The 18,635-nt window shown below is 40.1% G+C and overlaps 1 protein-coding gene across 4 annotated transcripts in view; it reads left to right on the forward strand.

Annotated features, from left to right (window-relative positions):
* dnah9 (dynein, axonemal, heavy chain 9) overlaps positions 1–18,635 on the forward strand; it is a 189,931-nt gene that overhangs the window by 34,760 nt on the left and 136,536 nt on the right. For all 4 annotated transcript variants that reach the window (XM_015031765.1, XM_015031766.1, XM_015031767.1 and 1 more), the window contains 16 exons: positions 104–265; positions 1,066–1,288; positions 1,510–1,676; positions 3,225–3,368; positions 3,472–3,631; positions 3,757–3,912; positions 5,978–6,110; positions 6,196–6,473; positions 7,672–7,802; positions 7,905–8,031; positions 8,413–8,565; positions 9,032–9,157; positions 11,731–11,970; positions 12,196–12,356; positions 17,068–17,224; positions 18,510–18,614. In XM_015031765.1, the coding sequence (XP_014887251.1) occupies positions 104–265; positions 1,066–1,288; positions 1,510–1,676; positions 3,225–3,368; positions 3,472–3,631; positions 3,757–3,912; positions 5,978–6,110; positions 6,196–6,473; positions 7,672–7,802; positions 7,905–8,031; positions 8,413–8,565; positions 9,032–9,157; positions 11,731–11,970; positions 12,196–12,356; positions 17,068–17,224; positions 18,510–18,614 (2,623 nt within the window). The remainder of the gene's footprint in view (positions 1–103; positions 266–1,065; positions 1,289–1,509; positions 1,677–3,224; positions 3,369–3,471; positions 3,632–3,756; positions 3,913–5,977; positions 6,111–6,195; positions 6,474–7,671; positions 7,803–7,904; positions 8,032–8,412; positions 8,566–9,031; positions 9,158–11,730; positions 11,971–12,195; positions 12,357–17,067; positions 17,225–18,509; positions 18,615–18,635) is intronic.

Below are 18,635 nucleotides of genomic sequence, written 5' to 3' on the forward strand. Positions count from 1 at the left end.
GATTACTGCAGTAATATTATTTCTTCTGTCTTAACAATATGCATTAGCAGGTTCTGGCATTTAACTACAAATTAAATGCAATCTGTTTGACTCTGTGCTGCAGTTATGAGAAGCTTTATGAGGAGGTCCAGCACCTGGAGGTGGTACATGTCTTCCATGGTTGGATGAGGGTGGATGGCAGGAGGATGAAGAGTGCTCTGCTCAATGTCATCAAAAAGTGGAGCTTCATGTTCAAACAGCACCTCATCGATCATGTAACCAACAGGTATGAAATGCGTTTTTTTTTTTGTTTGTTTTTTTTTCATTTTACATGAGAAAGAAATGGCCACAGATTCATTTCAAAATCTGTGTCCAGTCTCTGAGTCACTTTAACATATTTGGCCTGTGACACGATGCTCCATGATGCTGGAAAAGTCATAGATCGCCACTAATTTGTCCCTGGATTGTTGGAAAACTGCTCTTGGAAAAATTCCTCTGTATCCATAGTTTGGTTCTCTAGGGATGATACAACACAAGCTTTTCTTCTCCAGCGGTCAGAAAAAAAACATTTTGACCTGGACAGGGGAAAGGGGTTCAGTCATCTCTAACTATAAACTAAAGTTAAGCTAACCAGGGTGTCCCTGCATCCTTAAAAACTCTTAATTTATCTAAAGTTAAGGCCTTAAGATGTCTTAAATTCATTTTGAAAAGTAAGTTGGCCATAGATATGTAAATGGCTTGGTAGAACTATTTAACCCATAAGATGCTACATTCATTCTGTAGGGGTTAAGGCTATAAGGAGCCATATGCAGTGTAAGAAGCACAAAGCTGCTGCCAAGAGCCATAAAGAGACCCCAGAAATTTCACAGTTTTTGAAAAAACTACAGTTTTTGCTGTAGTTTTGCTGATTTATTGTTTATCAGTTTTGCTGATTTATTGTTTTTCTGTCTTAAATTTAATCCAAGGCTAATAAAAATGTCTTAAAAAGTCTTGAATTTGATTTGTTGAAATCTGCAGACGCCCTGGTGATAAACTGTAGCTTTAAGTCTTTTGTTTTTACCTAAACAATGTGCATGTCTGCCTTAGTCTGTTTGATCTAGAGAGGTTCATCTGTGTAACTGAGGCTGGCCTGAGCCAGCAGGTGCAGGAGGGCGACTACAGAGGTCTGGTTGAGGTCATGGGTCACTTGCTGGCGGTTAAAGAGAGACAAACCTCTACAGACACCATGTTTGAGCCTCTGCAACAAACCATTGCTCTGCTGAAAATGTATGAACAGGATCTCCCAGAAGTGGTGTACAAACACTTAGTGGTAAGAACTGATATTTTGATATTCATTCCCATCGTTTGGTTTTCTATCAAAGACTCTTTGCTTTGATTTTTTTCCCCAGGTGAGGTAGAATCCTTTCTCTAATGGTTCTGTTGCGTTTTCTGAATGCTAATCTCTGATCTCTTCCTCCCAGCAAGTCATGAAATATCACCACAGTTTTCTTTGCCTACAGTGTTGTTGTTCTGATCGTCTTTTTTCTGCAGGAGTTGCCAGAAAAGTGGCTCAATCTAAAAAAACGGGCAGTCTTGGTTAAACAGCAGGTGGCGCCGCTGCAGGCCATAGAGGTGGTCAGCCTACGCAGAAAATGTGCTTCATTTGATGTTGACCAGCATGCCTTCAGGGAGCGCTTTCGCAGCAATGGGCCTTTCAGGTAGAATAATTCTGATATCCAGAAATAGACAGGAAACACTTTAAGTTAAGTTCATGATGCGTGATTATAGGTAAACATCAGACAAATGTCTGCATTAAAATAAGAATTTTATGCACGCATTTTTATTGTAGTACATACACTTGTTATACATGCACCCTTAAATATAAGATCTTTGAAAGATTGTAGTGACCATCAGTTGAAACCATTGAATATAAATACAATTAACTTCTACATAAGATACATTTGAAATTTGTGGGCGACGATCTATGCTAGAAACCAAAAAGTTACAGCAAATTGTGAACTTCGGTTAATTTCTCTTAAGTTAACATGCAATTATTTAGAGTCAGGAGTATTAAATAGTTATTTAAAGGTGAGCAAACTGGCATTAGTAAGAACTGAAGGTATAAATTGGTGAAAGGGAGGATTGAGAATTATTCATGTTGTTTACACTCTTCCAGCTTACGCTGAAAATAAAAGTTTGAGGACATGGTTATTGGAATATTTAATGCAGACAAGTGTTTAGTGCTGAAGTCTTTTAATGAAGATCCCAATAATGATGCACCAGTGTTAATTTTTACCCACAGTTGACTTGTTAGAAACATTAGTCAACATTACAGCCTTTTAAAACTGTGACATCAACAAACATTTACTGGCTCCCAAAATGTAAAGGTGTTATTGTTAAGCTCTTGTAACTAGGCCTGTCATAATCAACAATAAATCAATTAATTGAATGATAAACTAAAACAAACTCAGTCATTTGCATTTGCTTGATTTATTGTTTTTCTTTTTTCTCTCTCTTTCTACCAAAACTGGTCTTCAGTCTGCTGCTTTGGAAAGACTATTTTGTCTACACAGACTTCACAATTCATTTAACTTGTTTCTGTTGTTTTGTTTATTTATTTTGGATATTTAAAATGTCTTCCAGTTTCAGTGTTTAAATGTTAATCAGAATTTAAAGTTTGGTGATCTTTGAGAAAGTGTTCTTCCATTATTACCATTATATTACTTGAAAATTGTCTCAAAACAACAATTTTATCGTTTATTGCAATAAGTTCTGGGACAGTTTATAGCCTGGCAAAATTTGTTATTGTGACAGACCTACTTGTAACGGCATTTATTGTTTCACTTTTCCTTCGAAGCTCCATATTTTGGGAAGATTAAAATGTCACCTGAGCTCTCCTCCCCACTTGACACCACAGCAATGTTATCTTAAAGTTCGCCTGTCTGACAGCACTAATTGAATCTTAACATGATGCTAATTCATTCATACGAAAATATTCTTTGTCATATCTTTTAATTGTCAGATTAGTTATGTGTGTAATTGGTCTCTTAATAACCTGGTGATTATTTCCCCATTAGTGTCATGGAAGTCACTAGTAATTTGTGCAGTATGCGTTAGCGCTGTAGACTCCAGAATGGTTAGACTTGCAGCCAGATCAAATTTGGCAGTCCTACAGTCCGTCATTACCCAAACACTGCCTGCTTGATGCTGAGCCTGTGATAGTTTGGGTTTTGATTGGTACATGTGCGTGCTGATGCCATCCTCAGGTTTGACAGCCAGAAGCCGTACCAGATGTTAAATAAGTTTCACCAGATGATCCGGGAACATGAGAAGACAATGGCCTCCCTGATGGAGTCGGCGAGTCTGTTTGAGGTCACGGTCTCGGAGTACAAGCAGCTCCGACAATGCAGGTGAAGAGAGCGCCTCCGCCGCAAGCCGAGTTTTTAACTAACAACCCCTCGTTACGGTCATTTGCTTCTTGGATTTGTTCATTTTATTTGCATATTCCCACAGGCGTGAGGTGGGCCTGTTGAAAGAGCTGTGGGATATGATTACATTAGTGGAGTCCAGCGTGGCAGCTTGGAGGACGACTCCCTGGAGAGAGATCAACGTGGAGGACATGGAACACGAATGCAAGCGCTTCTCTAAAGACATACGAGGGCTGGACAAGGAGGTGAGAAGCTCACTTTCACAAGTAGACAGTTTTAGCATCACAAGAAGTTGGCTTTAAACACGCTGCTTAAATGTCCCTTGAATATGTCGCAGGCTCTTGAACAGATCACTGTTTGTGTTTTGTAGGTAAGAGCATGGGAGGCCTTCACATGTCTGGACAGTAGGGTGAAGAACATCCTCACCTCCCTAAGGGCAGTAGCAGAGCTCCAAAGCCCCGCGATACGACCCAGACACTGGCATCAGCTGATGGCTGCTACTGGAGTTCACTTCACAATGGGCCAGGTCAGAGATTTATTTAAACATTACTTGCAGTTTTGATTTGAAGTTTCCATCCTGTTATATTTGATCATTTATGTAGTTCAAGCTAGATTTTGACATTGAAAGCACAAAAAAATGTATTGAATCATATTTTTGTCACTTTCTAAAATCAAGTCAAACTAAAATGTTTCCTGTTTTGGTCATTTACGATTGCCAAAATTATTTGTTGTTTGCACAATGCCAAAATAATGACATATACAGTACATATAGTCAGAAGTACTTAAATTGAGATTTTTTTTAAACTCTATAACTTTTGTCAAACGTTTTTGGATTTCCTTCTATGATTTTTGCATTATAGTTTTCTTGTGATTCTGGTCCATTCCTCCTGACAGAAGTAGCTTAACCAGGTCTTTAGGCCACTTTACTCCCACTCGCATTTTTAGCTGTGCAAGCTAAAAATGGGCATGATTTTAGACCTTTATAATAGTCGCTCCAAAACATTGACATTGTTTCATTTAAGCCACTTAGTAAATGCTTCACCATTTTGAAATTTTGATATTATGTCATTCTTGCAACCTTTCATTTTTTTCCATTAAATGTCACTATTGGCAAACTATTAAATGTTAGTTTCATCAAACCCCTGATTATATCTCCAAAAAGGGTACATGAGTGTATTTGTAGCTGTAATCTGACTTTCTATGTTGAATTAAGAGGCGTGGCTTCATTCTTACTGAGTGGACTTTTAGCTGATCTTTGTGCAGGAATTATTTCACTGTCCATATTCATTCTCACCACTTTAATACAGCATCTTTAGTTCTTTGCCTTTTTTTCTTAGGTTCTATGTTAAATTTTGCACCAACAGAACCTCTTTTCTTCCTGATCGGTATAATGCCTAGGCATCTCCATTGTGTTTATATTTGCGTATCACTATCTGAACAGATAAATGTTGCACCTTCAGGCATCTGGAAACGACAACCTCTGGCATTTAACTAATAGAAATAATGCTAGCATTCCTAACATTATTTAATGTCAGACAGTGATAATAAAAACTACCTCCTTTTGCAGTGAGAAAACCAGCAAAGAAGAAGCATATATTCTACATATTTAAACTTGATGCTGTTTTTATAGAGACGAACACAGCTCTGCTTAGTGTAAATCAATAAAAGAAGTCTTTAGGTTTCTGCTGTTGTGCTTAAGCCAGCATTTTTCCAAAGTTAAGTCAGCAGTTGTCTAGCATAATGAGAGCAAGCTGCAGAGACGTGTTATCACTCTGTTCAGATAGAACTCTGAACACTTCAAGCTAATCATCTTTGGATATTAATGGTTTCTCTGTGTGGCCTGGCAGTCTTTGAACCTCAAGCTGCTCTAGTTCTTTGGTATCAGCTGGTTGTCAGCCTCTTCCACCACAGCTCGCTATTATCTGCCTTTATGTTAATATGACCAGTTTCACTTCCCAGAAGGCTAAAATTACTCTGAATTTTTGTCTAGGGACACTGACTACACAAGGGAGTCTCCTTATTTCCCCAGATACCAGAAAACAGCAAAAATAAAGATCTGCTACAGAAGCAAATGATGGGGAAAAATTTGAAAATTAACCAAAATAAAATGGATGTTAAGAAGTGATGAATTTGCATTGTTGTTTTTGTTTTATATAAACATCCTGTAATGCCTGATATTATGCCACACATTACAGTAATATTCACCTTTTTGTCATGTTTCAACTGCAAACTTCAATGAATTTATTGAGATTTTATGTAATAAACCAGATAAAGTATTGCATCTATCATTGTCTAATGACGTTCCCTATGTCCTTCTAGAGAGCAACACAGTGACAAATAACCATGTACACACACATACCACATACCCTGAATACACATAAAGTTTATAATAGTAACAGTAATTGATGAATTAACAAAGTATTAAGACATTAAATTGCGCTATTTTGTCTTAGTCTGTGTCATGAATTCCAACTAGAATATGTTTGTGATTAAAATGTGACAAAAACATAAAAAAAAAAAATATATAGTATTTTTATAAATTGTTGTAAACATTGGGAGCACACCAACATGACTGTCTGTGCTGTGAGCAGGAAACGTCATTGGCTGACCTGCTGCAGCTCAACCTGCACTGCTTTGAGGAGAAAGTCAGAGAGATTGTGGACAAGGCTGTTAAAGAAATGGGGATGGAGAAAGTCCTGTCTGAGCTCAACTCCACATGGACAGGTAGAATTAGCAGCTATTCCAGTTTAGCCTTTCTGTTCCATATTGGCCCTTTCTGGATCTTTTCACGTATTTCCGCATTGTCCAGGCATGCGCTTCCAGTATGAGCCCCACCACAGGACCCAGGTGCCTCTGCTCCGCACAGACGAGGAGCTAATCGAAACCTTGGAAGACAACCAGGTTCAGCTCCAGAACCTCATGTCTTCAAAGTACATAGCCCACTTCCTGGATGAAGTGTCCACGTGGCAGAGCAAGCTTTCTGTGGCAGACTCGGTCATCTCCATCTGGTTTGAGGTGCAGCGGACCTGGACCCACCTGGAGAGCATCTTCATCGGCTCCGAGGACATTCGTTCTCAGCTGCCTGAGGTGAGAAGTTGAACATGTCTGCACACATGGAGAGTAACCTGCAACTCTGCAAGTGTTGGCTACAGTTTTTCGCAAAATTATTCACAATCTGCAAACGTAATCAAAATGAATAATTTAAAACTGAGAATGCATTATTCAATTCCATGTTTGTGGATTTAAAGTGTTAAGGAAAGAAACACTTTATTTTGACACATTTCTGCATAGTGCCCTGCAAAATAGTGTATAGTTATCAAATCAAAATAAGTAATTCTGGGGTTTTTAACTTTTTTTATGAATAAGAATCTAAAAACGGTGATATGTATTTCAGCACATTTTACTTTAATACCAGTAAATGCAATGCGATGCAACCAGAAGCATTAAGAAATCTGATAATTAGTGAACAAAGTCGATCTCAGTATAAGTCCAGGTGTTATGTGAAAGCTTCTGAAGGTTGTTGGAGAGCATTAGTGTCATTTGTAAGTGGAGAGAAGGAAGCCATTTTTAAAAGAACAAGGATGCAGCTGCAATGTGGAGGACGCTGCTTTGGTCAGATAAGAGCAAAACTAAACGGTCTGACCTCCATAGAAAAACCTTTGTGTGACAGAAACTAATCATCCCTCTAGACACGCGATCATGACATTCAGTTGATAGAAAGCTGAAGGTAAATACCAAGTAAACCTGTCAGAGTCTCTGGGATGGAAGCTCATTTATTAACAAGACACAACCTGAAATAGAAGTTGGTTAAATAGCCTAAATGAAACATATTCACGTGTTAGAATTAGACGAGAAACATAAAAGTCCTGAAGGCTGCATTTCAGACGCTCTCCATTTAATCCAACTGAGTTTGAGCTATTTTACTTAGAATTGGCAAAATGTTTGTCTTTAATCTGTTTAAAAACCGTTGTAAAGAGTAAATACATGTAAGTTGTAATGTGACAATTTGTGAAAAGTCCTAGGGGTATGGACACTTAAGCAAGGTTCTTTACATCTTTTTTAAGCTCTTGTGTGCTAGCTTGCAGCTTTTGCCATCACAGTATGATCCAAGAGAGCCCTCATTAGATCACCTTTCTTCTTAGTTTAGGAGCTCAGATTACACAACGTTTTAGTTGCCACCGGTGCGGAGATCATTTCAACCCAGATTTTTGCTTCTTGAGGTTCCCTTGTCTTTGTTTTGGGCCTGAAATCCTTCTGCCTTGTTCTCTGGTGAAATCTGTTGCAGGACTCCAAGCGCTTTGAAGGGATTGATGCTGATTTCAAAGAGCTGGCAAACTCTGTGCGTCAGACGCCTAATGTGGTGGAAGCCACCAATAAGCCTGGGCTGTTTGGTAAACTGGAGGACATTCAGAGCAGGTGAGGGAGACGAAGGAATCTTTGAAAATGTGTATACATGGCTGCCATACTCTCCTTGCACAAACATTGACTTGAGAACCTTGTCTTTTTTTTTATCTTCAGGCTCTCTCTGTGTGAAAAAGCTCTGGCAGAGTATCTGGACACCAAGCGACTTGCTTTTCCAAGATTCTACTTCATTTCTTCTGCCGATTTGTTGGACATCCTGTCTAATGGGACCAACCCTCACCAGGTTGCTTGTTTAAAAAAGAAAAAAAACTGCTTTCATGTCTTCATGGCACTCTTTAGAACCTGTATCAACTCCTGCTGGTACTTGTAAATGCACCCAGTGTCCACACAGGGGCAATGTTGCTCACAGGTGTGCAGATTGCTTCCACCATCCACATCTGGACATTATATATTTTCACCTCACAGGGAAAACAAAAGTGGCTAAGAACGTGGACGTAGTTTTCTCTTAGAGAAACCAAGCAGGCATGGAACAGAATATGGGCTGTGCCCTTCCCTTACCTTCGCTGAACCGATGCATTTATACATGAGGCTGCAACGAAAATAAACAGAGTGTGAGTTGGGTGTAAATCAAGCCGGAGTTTATTGTGTCGGTGTGTTTGCTCAGGTCCAGAAGCATCTATCTAAGCTGTTTGACAACATGGCTAAGATGCAGTTTGAAGCAGATAAAGAGGGAAATCCTTCTAAGGCTGCCGTGGGCATGTACAGCAAAGAAGACGAGTATGTCCCTTTTAATCAGGCCTGCGACTGCTCCGGACAGGTAAAATAGTTCAGCTATCTTTTATTCATGCTACTGAAATCATGGTGCCATAACTTGTGTATTTATCTAAATGCTGGAGACATTTATTGTCTGTATTTGTTACGCTGATTGTGACACCAGAGCTGTCGAGGATAAATGTAATGGATGGGGGAAATTCACTTACCTGCCATTTCCTCTGAAGAGAACAGAGGAAATATACAGATATCAGAGACTGATAGCACTGCATGTAATAAAGCAGACAAATGAAACTGATTCTTTCTTTGCCCCTGAGGTTTTGCATATCAAAACACATGACATCATTAATTTTCCATTACATGCTACAGTAGCTGCCTGATCCTATGTCCACTTGAACGCTTATAAATGACCTCATTAGGGTGCCAGTGACAAGACAGTCTCATTTTATTCATTTAACAAACGTGTTAATGTTTGAATTTGTGGACCGGTTTGTTCTTCTGTCTCATTTTAGGTGGAAATATGGTTGAACCGTGTGCTGGATACCATGCGCTCAACTGTTCGCCATGAAATGACCGAGGCAGTGGCGGCTTACGAGGACAAACCCAGAGAGCAATGGTTGTTTGACTACCCAGCTCAGGTGAACAGGCTCAGTAGATGAACAAATAAATAATACTGATCACAGCAATTGCTTGGATAAAGCACTTGGAAGGCGATAAAATTTCAGGTGCATTAGATTAAAATGCAATGAAGCCTAGAGAGAGAGAGGTTTGGACGTTGTGATGAAAAAGTGAGGACAATATGCGCCATCAACAGATGACATTGTTATAACTGTATTGACGGTTATATCACAGTGTCAAGTTTTTATAATAATGTACACCCCTGAGACTGACAGCAGTTAACAGTGATGTATACAAGGACGTTGTAAGCAAGACAGTCGGGGTAAAGTCCTGGTTCCATGGCTGTGACATTCCCTCAGGCTGCAGCGTCTGAAAGCAGCTATCTGGCACAAAACACAGTCCCTACTCACAAGTCGGCCTCCAGGTGTTGGAACTGGCCTTTGAGATCTGGCAAAACAACTACGGGTGACACTTGATGAATGAACTGATTTCCCGTCGCTTAACTTGGCAAACATAAAAGAGAACTGGGTTGACTGCAACATAAGGCAGGGTTTAGACAGATGGACACAGGACGTCACTGGTTGAGTCCACCCAACTCATTACCAGTGCTGTCCTGCAGTTATACCCCATGCTGTGAAGCCTGGACTCATTTTTGTGCCTTTAAAACATTGGCAAGATTAATTTTACATTCTACGTCAGTGCCGCCCTCCATGGATCTCGTAATCATCAGTGGCGCTGCGTCTGCCAGTCATCGGTTCATGCCTCCATATCTAGCGGCCTTTGGCAGCATACGATACCATGTGGAACTGGTAGCCATTGAGAAACATTGCTGAACAACATGTTGAAAACGGTCCAATCACTGTGTCTGAATGGCAAATGCCTATTTCACGTGGATAGATAATTAGTTGATCTTCCTATGCTGTTGTCTGTCTTACAATATATGTGTGAACCTTAGTTGTTAACTGCTTCCACCATTGAATCACTGTGACATCTTTAAGGCCCTCCTCCAAACTGTAACGCCTCTCAATCTCCTTCAGATGCCGGTAATAAAGTCTAGTGCATTTATGCTGAACCTCCTGTGTCCTTCAATCACTGTTTTAGTTGTCCAAGGTGACCCACGGTGCAACCACTCATGCCCTCTAGGGGGAGCTCTAGACATTCCAGCTTCTTGAAAATGCTTTCATTAACACGTCATCATATGCACCAAATTATTTCTAAATCACACCATTCCTCCTGAGTCTTTAACACTTTTTATGTCAGAGTGCATTTTCCTTTATCTCAAGAATGATTTACAAACACGGTTAATAAAATCTGCTGACTTTTTTTTTTTTTTCCAGCTGAGTTAAAGTGATGAGTCAAAATTAAATATATGGTGTGTTTAGGACATCTGTACTCTTAGGACTTTTTCAATAACAAATATGTGCTTTGGTGATAAAGCATTTAGATACATACACTTAAAAAAAGGTGTGGTTTTCATTTTATGGTTGCTTAAATATTTAAACCCATGCAGAACAGCAATTAAAAATATTGTTTTTTGTTTAGACAATCTATTCCCCAATTCCCATAAACTCATTAGGCTCAATGGTATTTATTTTTAGATGCAATTAAGTTGTTTTGATCCCTTTAGTCTATTATTCCCCAAAGCTTCTTGCAAGCCCAACAGAGCTATTCAAAAGTGTCCTTTAGAAAATTAAAAACTTTACAGACGCAAAACATGTTTGATACTTTTCTTGCAATTTTGCAGGCTGGAACCACAGGGGGTATGAACAGAGCATTGCCTGATTCATGTTTGTTTTTACCTGAAAATTACACGTTATACTGAAACTCTGTCAGGTTTTACACTTTGGACAGCCTTTTTTGTCCAATGTGTAAAATGCCTATTCAAGGCATGGAAAATGGGAACCGTTTTAGTTTCTGTACTCAAGGATTCAGTATGGAATATGATTTTGTGTTTTCTGTCAAAACATAGGTTTCTTAAAATTTTTACGCCCCGTCATTTGGGATCACAAAGGAAGTATGAGGCTTCTGCACCAATTATATAATCACCAGGTTTATTTCTCAGATTGCAGCCACAGTACAGATTCACTGCATTCATTTGCAGATGCAACAGTACCTTACGCAATTTTTTTGTCAAAATGGGGCCATCAAACTACCATGGAAAAGTGTTTGACAATGAAAATGCAGAAGGAACTGTCAAAAAGCATGTATGCCAAGAGACTAAATGGAGTTTAAAAGTGAGAAAAAAGAAACTAGAAGTCAATGTTGCTTCACATATTTTATGATGTTGTCTGTGGATTTGCAATGAGGGTCCCCAGCCAGAAGCTAGTGCTATTTGGGGAGATCCATGGCATGGAAAAGTTTGTGAACCCCTGGCTTACATCTTAGTCCAAACATTACAGCTTTTGGCGTATTATATCACAATTCTGAAGCATTTCTTCACATGAAATATGGGAATACTGGATTGTCTAAGTTTGCTTTTCCTCTTTGGGAATCAGTATGAACCCTAGTGGATAAATGCATGTGCATAAATCTGACTTAATCTGCTTAATATCCTCTCCTCTGATTCCGCCAATGTCTTAAAATCTCCATTCAGGTTGCACTGACCTGCACCCAGATCTGGTGGACTTCCGATGTGAACATGGCTTTTGCCCGTCTCGAGGAAGGTTATGACAACTCCATGAAGGAGTACTACAGGAAGCAGGTATCCCAGCTCAACGCCCTGATCTCCATGCTGATTGGCCAGCTCACACCAGGTGACAGGCAGAAAGTTATGACCATCTGCACCATCGACGTCCACGCCAGAGATGTGGTGGCCAAGATGATCAGTCAGAAGGTGAGAACAGCCCAGGGTATAAATCTGACAAGCACAAGTTGCTGTATGCTGCTGCACTTTTTATTTTTGTATTTTTTGAGAGGCTATTACTAGTAAGTAATGTATTCAAGATATTCAGACAAGACATTAGCATAATTAGAGGGTGGAAATGCACAGATTATTTTGGGCTCATCTCAAGTCTTGGCAGCTTCTGGAAACTTTCTTCTTCTGGTCTCCTTTTTGAAGGTGGAGAATTCCCAGGCCTTTGTGTGGCTTTCTCAGCTGAGACATCGCTGGGACGAGAGGGACAGGCACTGCTTTGCCAACATCTGTGATGCCCAGTTTCTCTACTCGTATGAATATCTGGGCAACACGCCACGACTGGTCATTACTCCTCTGACAGACAGGTATAGTCCCCCGCCCTTACCCATCCTTGGCAAATCACGATGCTTTTGTTTCTCTTCTCTGTTTATGACTGCGGTTCACAATGAGAAAAGTGTTAGAATTGCAGTACAGCTGAAGATCTCAGCCTTGCTCTGAACTTTAGATGGATTCACTGTTGATGGGCATATTGCTATAAGAGACAAAAAAAATTCAATCTTTTGATGATTAGATTGCTTGTTTTTTTTTTGTTGGTTGTTTTATCAGAAAAGGCAGTTCTGATAAAACTGCCTTTTTATCAGAAACATACCAGGCTATGTTTCTACCAGTGACATAGCCTGGTAGAAACAAGCCCCTTGTTCTACGTTTTGCTTCGTACAGAGAGTCTGGACTCTAGGCTGTTGAGGAGTAACTGCTTGCTGGAGGCAAGGACTTTGCTGAAGTTTTAAAGTGTACCTAATCGCTAATGTTTGGCTGTAACGTATGCAATGTGCCAATTTGATGTGTTGACACTTACTGGAACTTGCCTGCACTGTAAACAAACACCCCCCACTGTGAAGACAGAAGAGCAGAGCCAAACAAGATGGCTGTTAACGTTAACTCAACATGTGGAACCGTGGCCAAAGTGGACTGAATGGCTTTGTTCACTTCCTCTCCTGCCATTGCTAAACTACATTCAGAATACAATTCTAAAATGGCGTAAAAAATCGACGTCGTCATTCATAAATTCTACAGGAAAAATCCAGCTCTGTGGGAGAAAGCTCAGGCGGAGCACTGAGGGGAGATTATTGTGTAGGAATGCAACACTGACACCGATATCCTGTTGAGTAGCATCTTTTTTTTTTTAATAAATAAATGCAACAAATTTGTTTTTCACTACATGGTTTTCAAATTTATGCAACAAATAGGAAAAATCGGTTTGACCTCTGGAGATGACTTTATTTTTATGCTGTTCAGTTCCGATCAATGCTAGTGATTTAGATTTTGAGCTGAAGATGGCTGACCGTCTGCACCATCTGACTCAACCGATTACTTATTCCAACAGATTACTTCAAATACTTGTATTTAATAACAAGATGTTGCCCCACGAGGTCTTGTTAAACTCTTGTCTATTAAACATTTAAGTATGCAGCCAACGTTTCTGTCAGGCATTAAAATAGACAGCTGTCAGAAAATGTTAAGTTTCTAATCCGATAACGTCTCCAAGCATCTTTGCTCAAAGTTAAATCTGTATGCACCAAACCACTCAGAACAAGTCGCAGTGGGCACGTAGCCAACAGCTTGTTTGTTCACACGCACACTTCTGCAGGAGGTCCAGTAAACTACACAGAGATGAATACCCGTCTCCCAGACATCTTTGGCAAACTGTGGCGTTTGAATTTGTTTCCTGGCTGGCCAGTGGTCCCTTTAAAGCCTGAACAAAGCGGAAACAATGGACTTTGATGGTCACTTCAGCAGACGAGTAGCAGGATGTCACCATATGGTGCATGCCCTCACTGAACTTCAAAATTTGCTGCTGGGTTTTGTTGCAACAATGAACCAGGAACAAGGAAGCTAGGTGTCAAATCCTTTAGTCCCTGCTTTGAGAAACGGATAGAGAAGGATTTGGTGAATGATATTGCTATGCAACTTTCGTCATGCAGTCACTAGGAAAAAAGAAAACCTAATTCCGTTTGAAATCAGTGAACATCGCTTTGATTGAAATTTGAAATGTTCTCAGCTTTTTGGTTTGCATGATTTGTAAACCTGAATTGAACAATTGTTGTTATAGTTTGTAGTTGTTTTTTTCAAACACATATCTACTTTGTAAAACTCAAATAGAAGCATTGAAGACTTTGGGAGGGGGTGGGGGGAAACATACTATAGCGTTGTTATGATTATCTTTTGCTTAAACTAAACTAAAATAAAATAAAATAAAATATGAGCTTGGTTTAATATTTCCAGTTTTTCCCTAGCTTCAACAAGGCGGCTGTAGCCAGCGTATTACTCTGTGGAAGGATAATTAGGGCGAAAATAATTTAAGCTAATCTTTAACGGAGCGTAATTCTATTGGCATAACGTCAGCCTTCAACTCGATGCTTGCTGCATCGTCTGCAGATCAGTGCCATTTTTCAAAATGTCTGAAATGTTTCCATTTCCAGCTCATACGCGCAGAGTGACAAAGAGGAATGCAAGAAGAATGAGTCCAGCCAGAATACTGATTTATCGCAGTTACTTTTAAAGGCACTGTAATAAAACAAGTCACCTTGTCACAGCCTAGTTAAGTTTCACTGTCACATATCCAATCTGGCTTCACTTACTCTGCACAGCACATCCTCATCCAGCCCTCCTGACAGCTCATTGTGAGGTTTTTGGACAGATTTCAGTGGATGCCCATAAAGCCTCTTGGCACTGGTATCTGGATGATACACTGTATACAGATGGGATCATTTGTCTTCTCTGAGCTTCTGTCTCTTGTTATGCTTTCCAATATTTCCCTCTCCCATACATCATCCATTAACAGGGGGGTTAGTAAAAGCATGACTCTATTGATATTAGAGGAAAACCATTGTGTTTATTGGTTTGATCAATAAAGGTCTCGTTGTCCCCGTCACTTCACTGCTGCTTTTCGATGAGAGTAAATGGACACTCTGCTCGCTTTTGGTTCTGACAGATTCTGTGGGTGAAGCGCTCAGTGGTTGTATTAATCACAGGATGATAAAATCACAGGAGCAGATTTTATTGTCATATAATGGTGATTGTGCTGACCCAAAGACGATGTGGGACCCGATTACGAGACCGTGTCAGCCCTGGACCTGGCGACGCACTGAAAATGCAGACGTACAGTAGTATCTGCCAGGTTGTAGAATAAATATCTTTTAATTAAATCAAAAATGGACCACAGCATCTCTCCTTCATTTGAGACATTACAACTCACTTTTTTTTTATTTGTTTGTATTGTTTTCTTTAAAAATGTTTTGTCTGAACAGGATGTTTTTCTGTCAAATCATCTCAATTAAATGGACACGGTTTAAGAGTTATAATAAACTATTTAACGATAACTCTGTACTTTTTCCTATTTTAAAGGCAGGAGTCTTTAAACAAAACAAAACAAACAAACCAAAAAAAAAAAAAAAAAGGTGTCCAAATCCCCGTTCTTTGTTAAAATGTCAAATCTTTCTGAATTTCAGACACTTCTGAATCTGTAATTGTCCAAGAGGTAGGGCAAGAGACTCCTTGAGTTTGGTGAACATGCAGACTTTTAAAAGTGGTTTATCAGTGTTGTGAGAGGAGAGTCATCTTGGCAGTGCTGTTGGTCTTTAGTAGTCTTGTATTTGAGATGTGAAAACTGGATAACCAAGTAAACTCATACCAGCATGGTGTAAAATTCTAGCGCACAGCGGCGTCCTGATTCAATCCATGGTTTGTGTACAGGACACATTCTATGGTAGATGTTACTTAATACGTTAGACACCGAGCTAGTTTAGCCAACGTTCCATATTTTAAGTATTGGAAATAGGAGGAAGCTGCTGCTTGGCTGAACACACCATCTGATTTCAGATGAGACTTATTTGAGTGTTGGTATGACTGCGAAGATGGGCAAAGTGAAACACAGGACCCAACACCTCTTGTCAATCAATTGTAGGCAGAGCCCAGAGGGCCGTCAGTCTGTTCTCCTGTAAGCTTCCATCAGCTGTTTCTGAGTGAGCAGTGAGTCCTGGGGGGTCTCAGTCCAGGTAGCTCTGACGTTTGCTCTGCACCGGGACAGCTCTCCCATGAGGGTGAACTGCATAACAGATGCGACACATTCGACTTGGCTTTAAACATCTCCACAACCAGATCTCTGAAAGCCCAGATGGAGGAAAAAGCTGCTCCTAACTCAGGTTGTTATTGCCAAGTTGTTAGTTGATGCTTTATGAATGAGTAACAGTCAAAATTCAGAAATAGTCCACGGGAATGTGGATAAAAGCTTGGAAAGCATTATTTGGCGAGTATTAAGAGTGATGTCTTCAAAATGAAGAATGTTTTCCAGTTTCGCCTCAGTTCAGTCACTTTAAAATGGATCAGTTAGATTGTAGAGAGCAACAAGTGTTTCAATTTTTTTATTAAGTGAGAAGGGCCTCCTACTGGCACAGTGTTTGTTTCTATTCCTTTACAGTTTAAGGTATCTAAAAAAAAACAATTGTGTATCAAGGAGTAACTATCAAGGAGTTCCCTTTAGATCAACCCTGACCAGCTTCCCCTGTCCCTCTGGAAGAAGAGCATCTCAACAACATGATACTGCCACTACCATGTTTCAAAATGGGGGTGAAGTTCTGTGTGTCTCTTCTCGAAGTTATGTTTTGTTTTCGGAACAGCTTTTTGTAGATTTGTTGTGCCGCCTACAGGGCTGGTGCTAAACTTGTAAATGTGATTTCTAATGGCTTTCTTTCAACACCTGCTTTCTTCTTGCCAGTTTTCCATTCAGGTTAGATTTCTGGAGTGTTTCTATCGTTGTCTTATTTAAAGCCTCACTTTTCAGATTTTTATTTGTAGAAAAGCTTGGAAGCTACGTGTGTTTTTTTTGTTTTTTTTTTCTTTGAATCTGCACGCTCTTCTTTAAGTTGCTCAAGCGCATAAAACATCAGTACAAAATGTGAATACTTTCAGACTTCTAAAGAAATCTCAACTGAATGAGTAGCATTTCTACGTATGTCTCTGAGTTTGGGATGATTCACTTATCAGTCACGGTTTTGCATGCATCTCCTCTAAATTTAGATGTTACATCACTTTGACTCAGTCCCTCCACCTGACCATGAGCGGAGCACCAGCTGGGCCTGCAGGCACAGGGAAGACTGAGACGACCAAAGATTTGGGACGGGCCCTCGGCGTCATGGTGTACGTGTTCAACTGCTCTGAGCAGATGGACTACAAGGTGAGCAAACACAAGCCATGGATTTGCATTTCTTGTGCACGTGCATTCACAGGAGCACCTGCTATGCATGTTGATTTGCTTCCTGGCTATTGTCAGCGAAATGCTATGCATTTGTGATTAAAGTTATCGTTTGACCTTCACACCCTTTTTCTAAATCCTTTATTACAGTTTAGTTGCTGCCTTCTTAGGAGGTATCATTGAATTGCACCATGCTATGATTTCTTTGCAAAAAGCTTCATGTATGCCCAGCCTTCTCTGGCTTTTATTAAATCTTTAATGTGTTTTATTGCACACCCACCACAGATTGAATGGCTAGGGAAGACGGATATGCTCCGACCTCCCTCAGAGGGGGGTATCGTAGCAGTGCAGAGGCACATACCACCCCGAGCTGCACATTGTACAGCAGGTTGTCGGTGGAGAGAAGTGCTAATGTACTCCAGGAAGACCACACGAGAAGCTGGACTCAGAGCCTCACACTGTTTGTCGTTTTTAGTTATGCACAGACACACAGCAGTTAGATTAGTCCTACAGTCGACTCCGGTTTGCATCACAAGCTAAGCTTTGCTCTGTAATCAAAGACAACAGTCGGCTGCATGCGCCTTCTAAGTCCAGCTGCTCTCTGAAGGGTTGTTCACTTGGTTTCATGTTGAAATCAGAGGCAAGAGAAAATGTGAGTGGTAGACATTTTTAGTTATCGTTTTTGTTTCAGTGTCTGGTTTTATTATTGTGAGGTGTTTTTATATGGATCAGCCTTCCTTTCACGCTGCTGTGTGGATGGTTTGCTACATATCCTTGGTTGAATTATAAATCTTCCTCTGTCCACTTCACCACAGGTCTTATCAGTCAAAGGTCTGGCCAAAAGTGTTTTGGAGGGCTCCAAGCTGAGTGAAATTACCCAATTTATCTCCAGGGCTGCTATGAAAACAAGCAAGCAAAAATAAACTACAAATTTTAAGAAAATACCCCTAGGTTAGCACAAGACAGATATACCACATGAAATATATTCCTACTTCTTCGACTGGTGGACAAACAGAATTATTAAAACCAGGTCAAGAGTAAAGTTTTGGACTAATTTAAAGCAGTCTTGTGTCCAATGTCCATGTGCATTTCTGAAACTTAACAATATTTATTTCAGTTTCATTTACTATTCCACCAAGATCAAAACAGACGGCTCACAAGATTTTTTTTTCCTTCAGCCTTTTCCCCAAAGTCTTATATGCCTTATGAGTCTGCGAATGGCTTACTCGACATGTCCATCTTACTCGTGTCTCTGTCTGTCCACCAGTCCTGTGGGAACATCTACAAAGGCCTGGCTCAGACGGGGGCATGGGGCTGCTTTGACGAGTTTAACAGGATCTCTGTGGAGGTGCTGTCTGTTGTAGCTGTACAGGTAAGAACAACACTACCTCGT

The sequence above is a fragment of the Poecilia latipinna genome, unplaced genomic scaffold, assembly GCF_001443285.1.
Source record: "Poecilia latipinna isolate Pla-1442-1.1 unplaced genomic scaffold, P_latipinna-1.0 Scaffold217, whole genome shotgun sequence".
Lineage (NCBI taxonomy): Eukaryota > Metazoa > Chordata > Actinopteri > Cyprinodontiformes > Poeciliidae > Poecilia > Poecilia latipinna.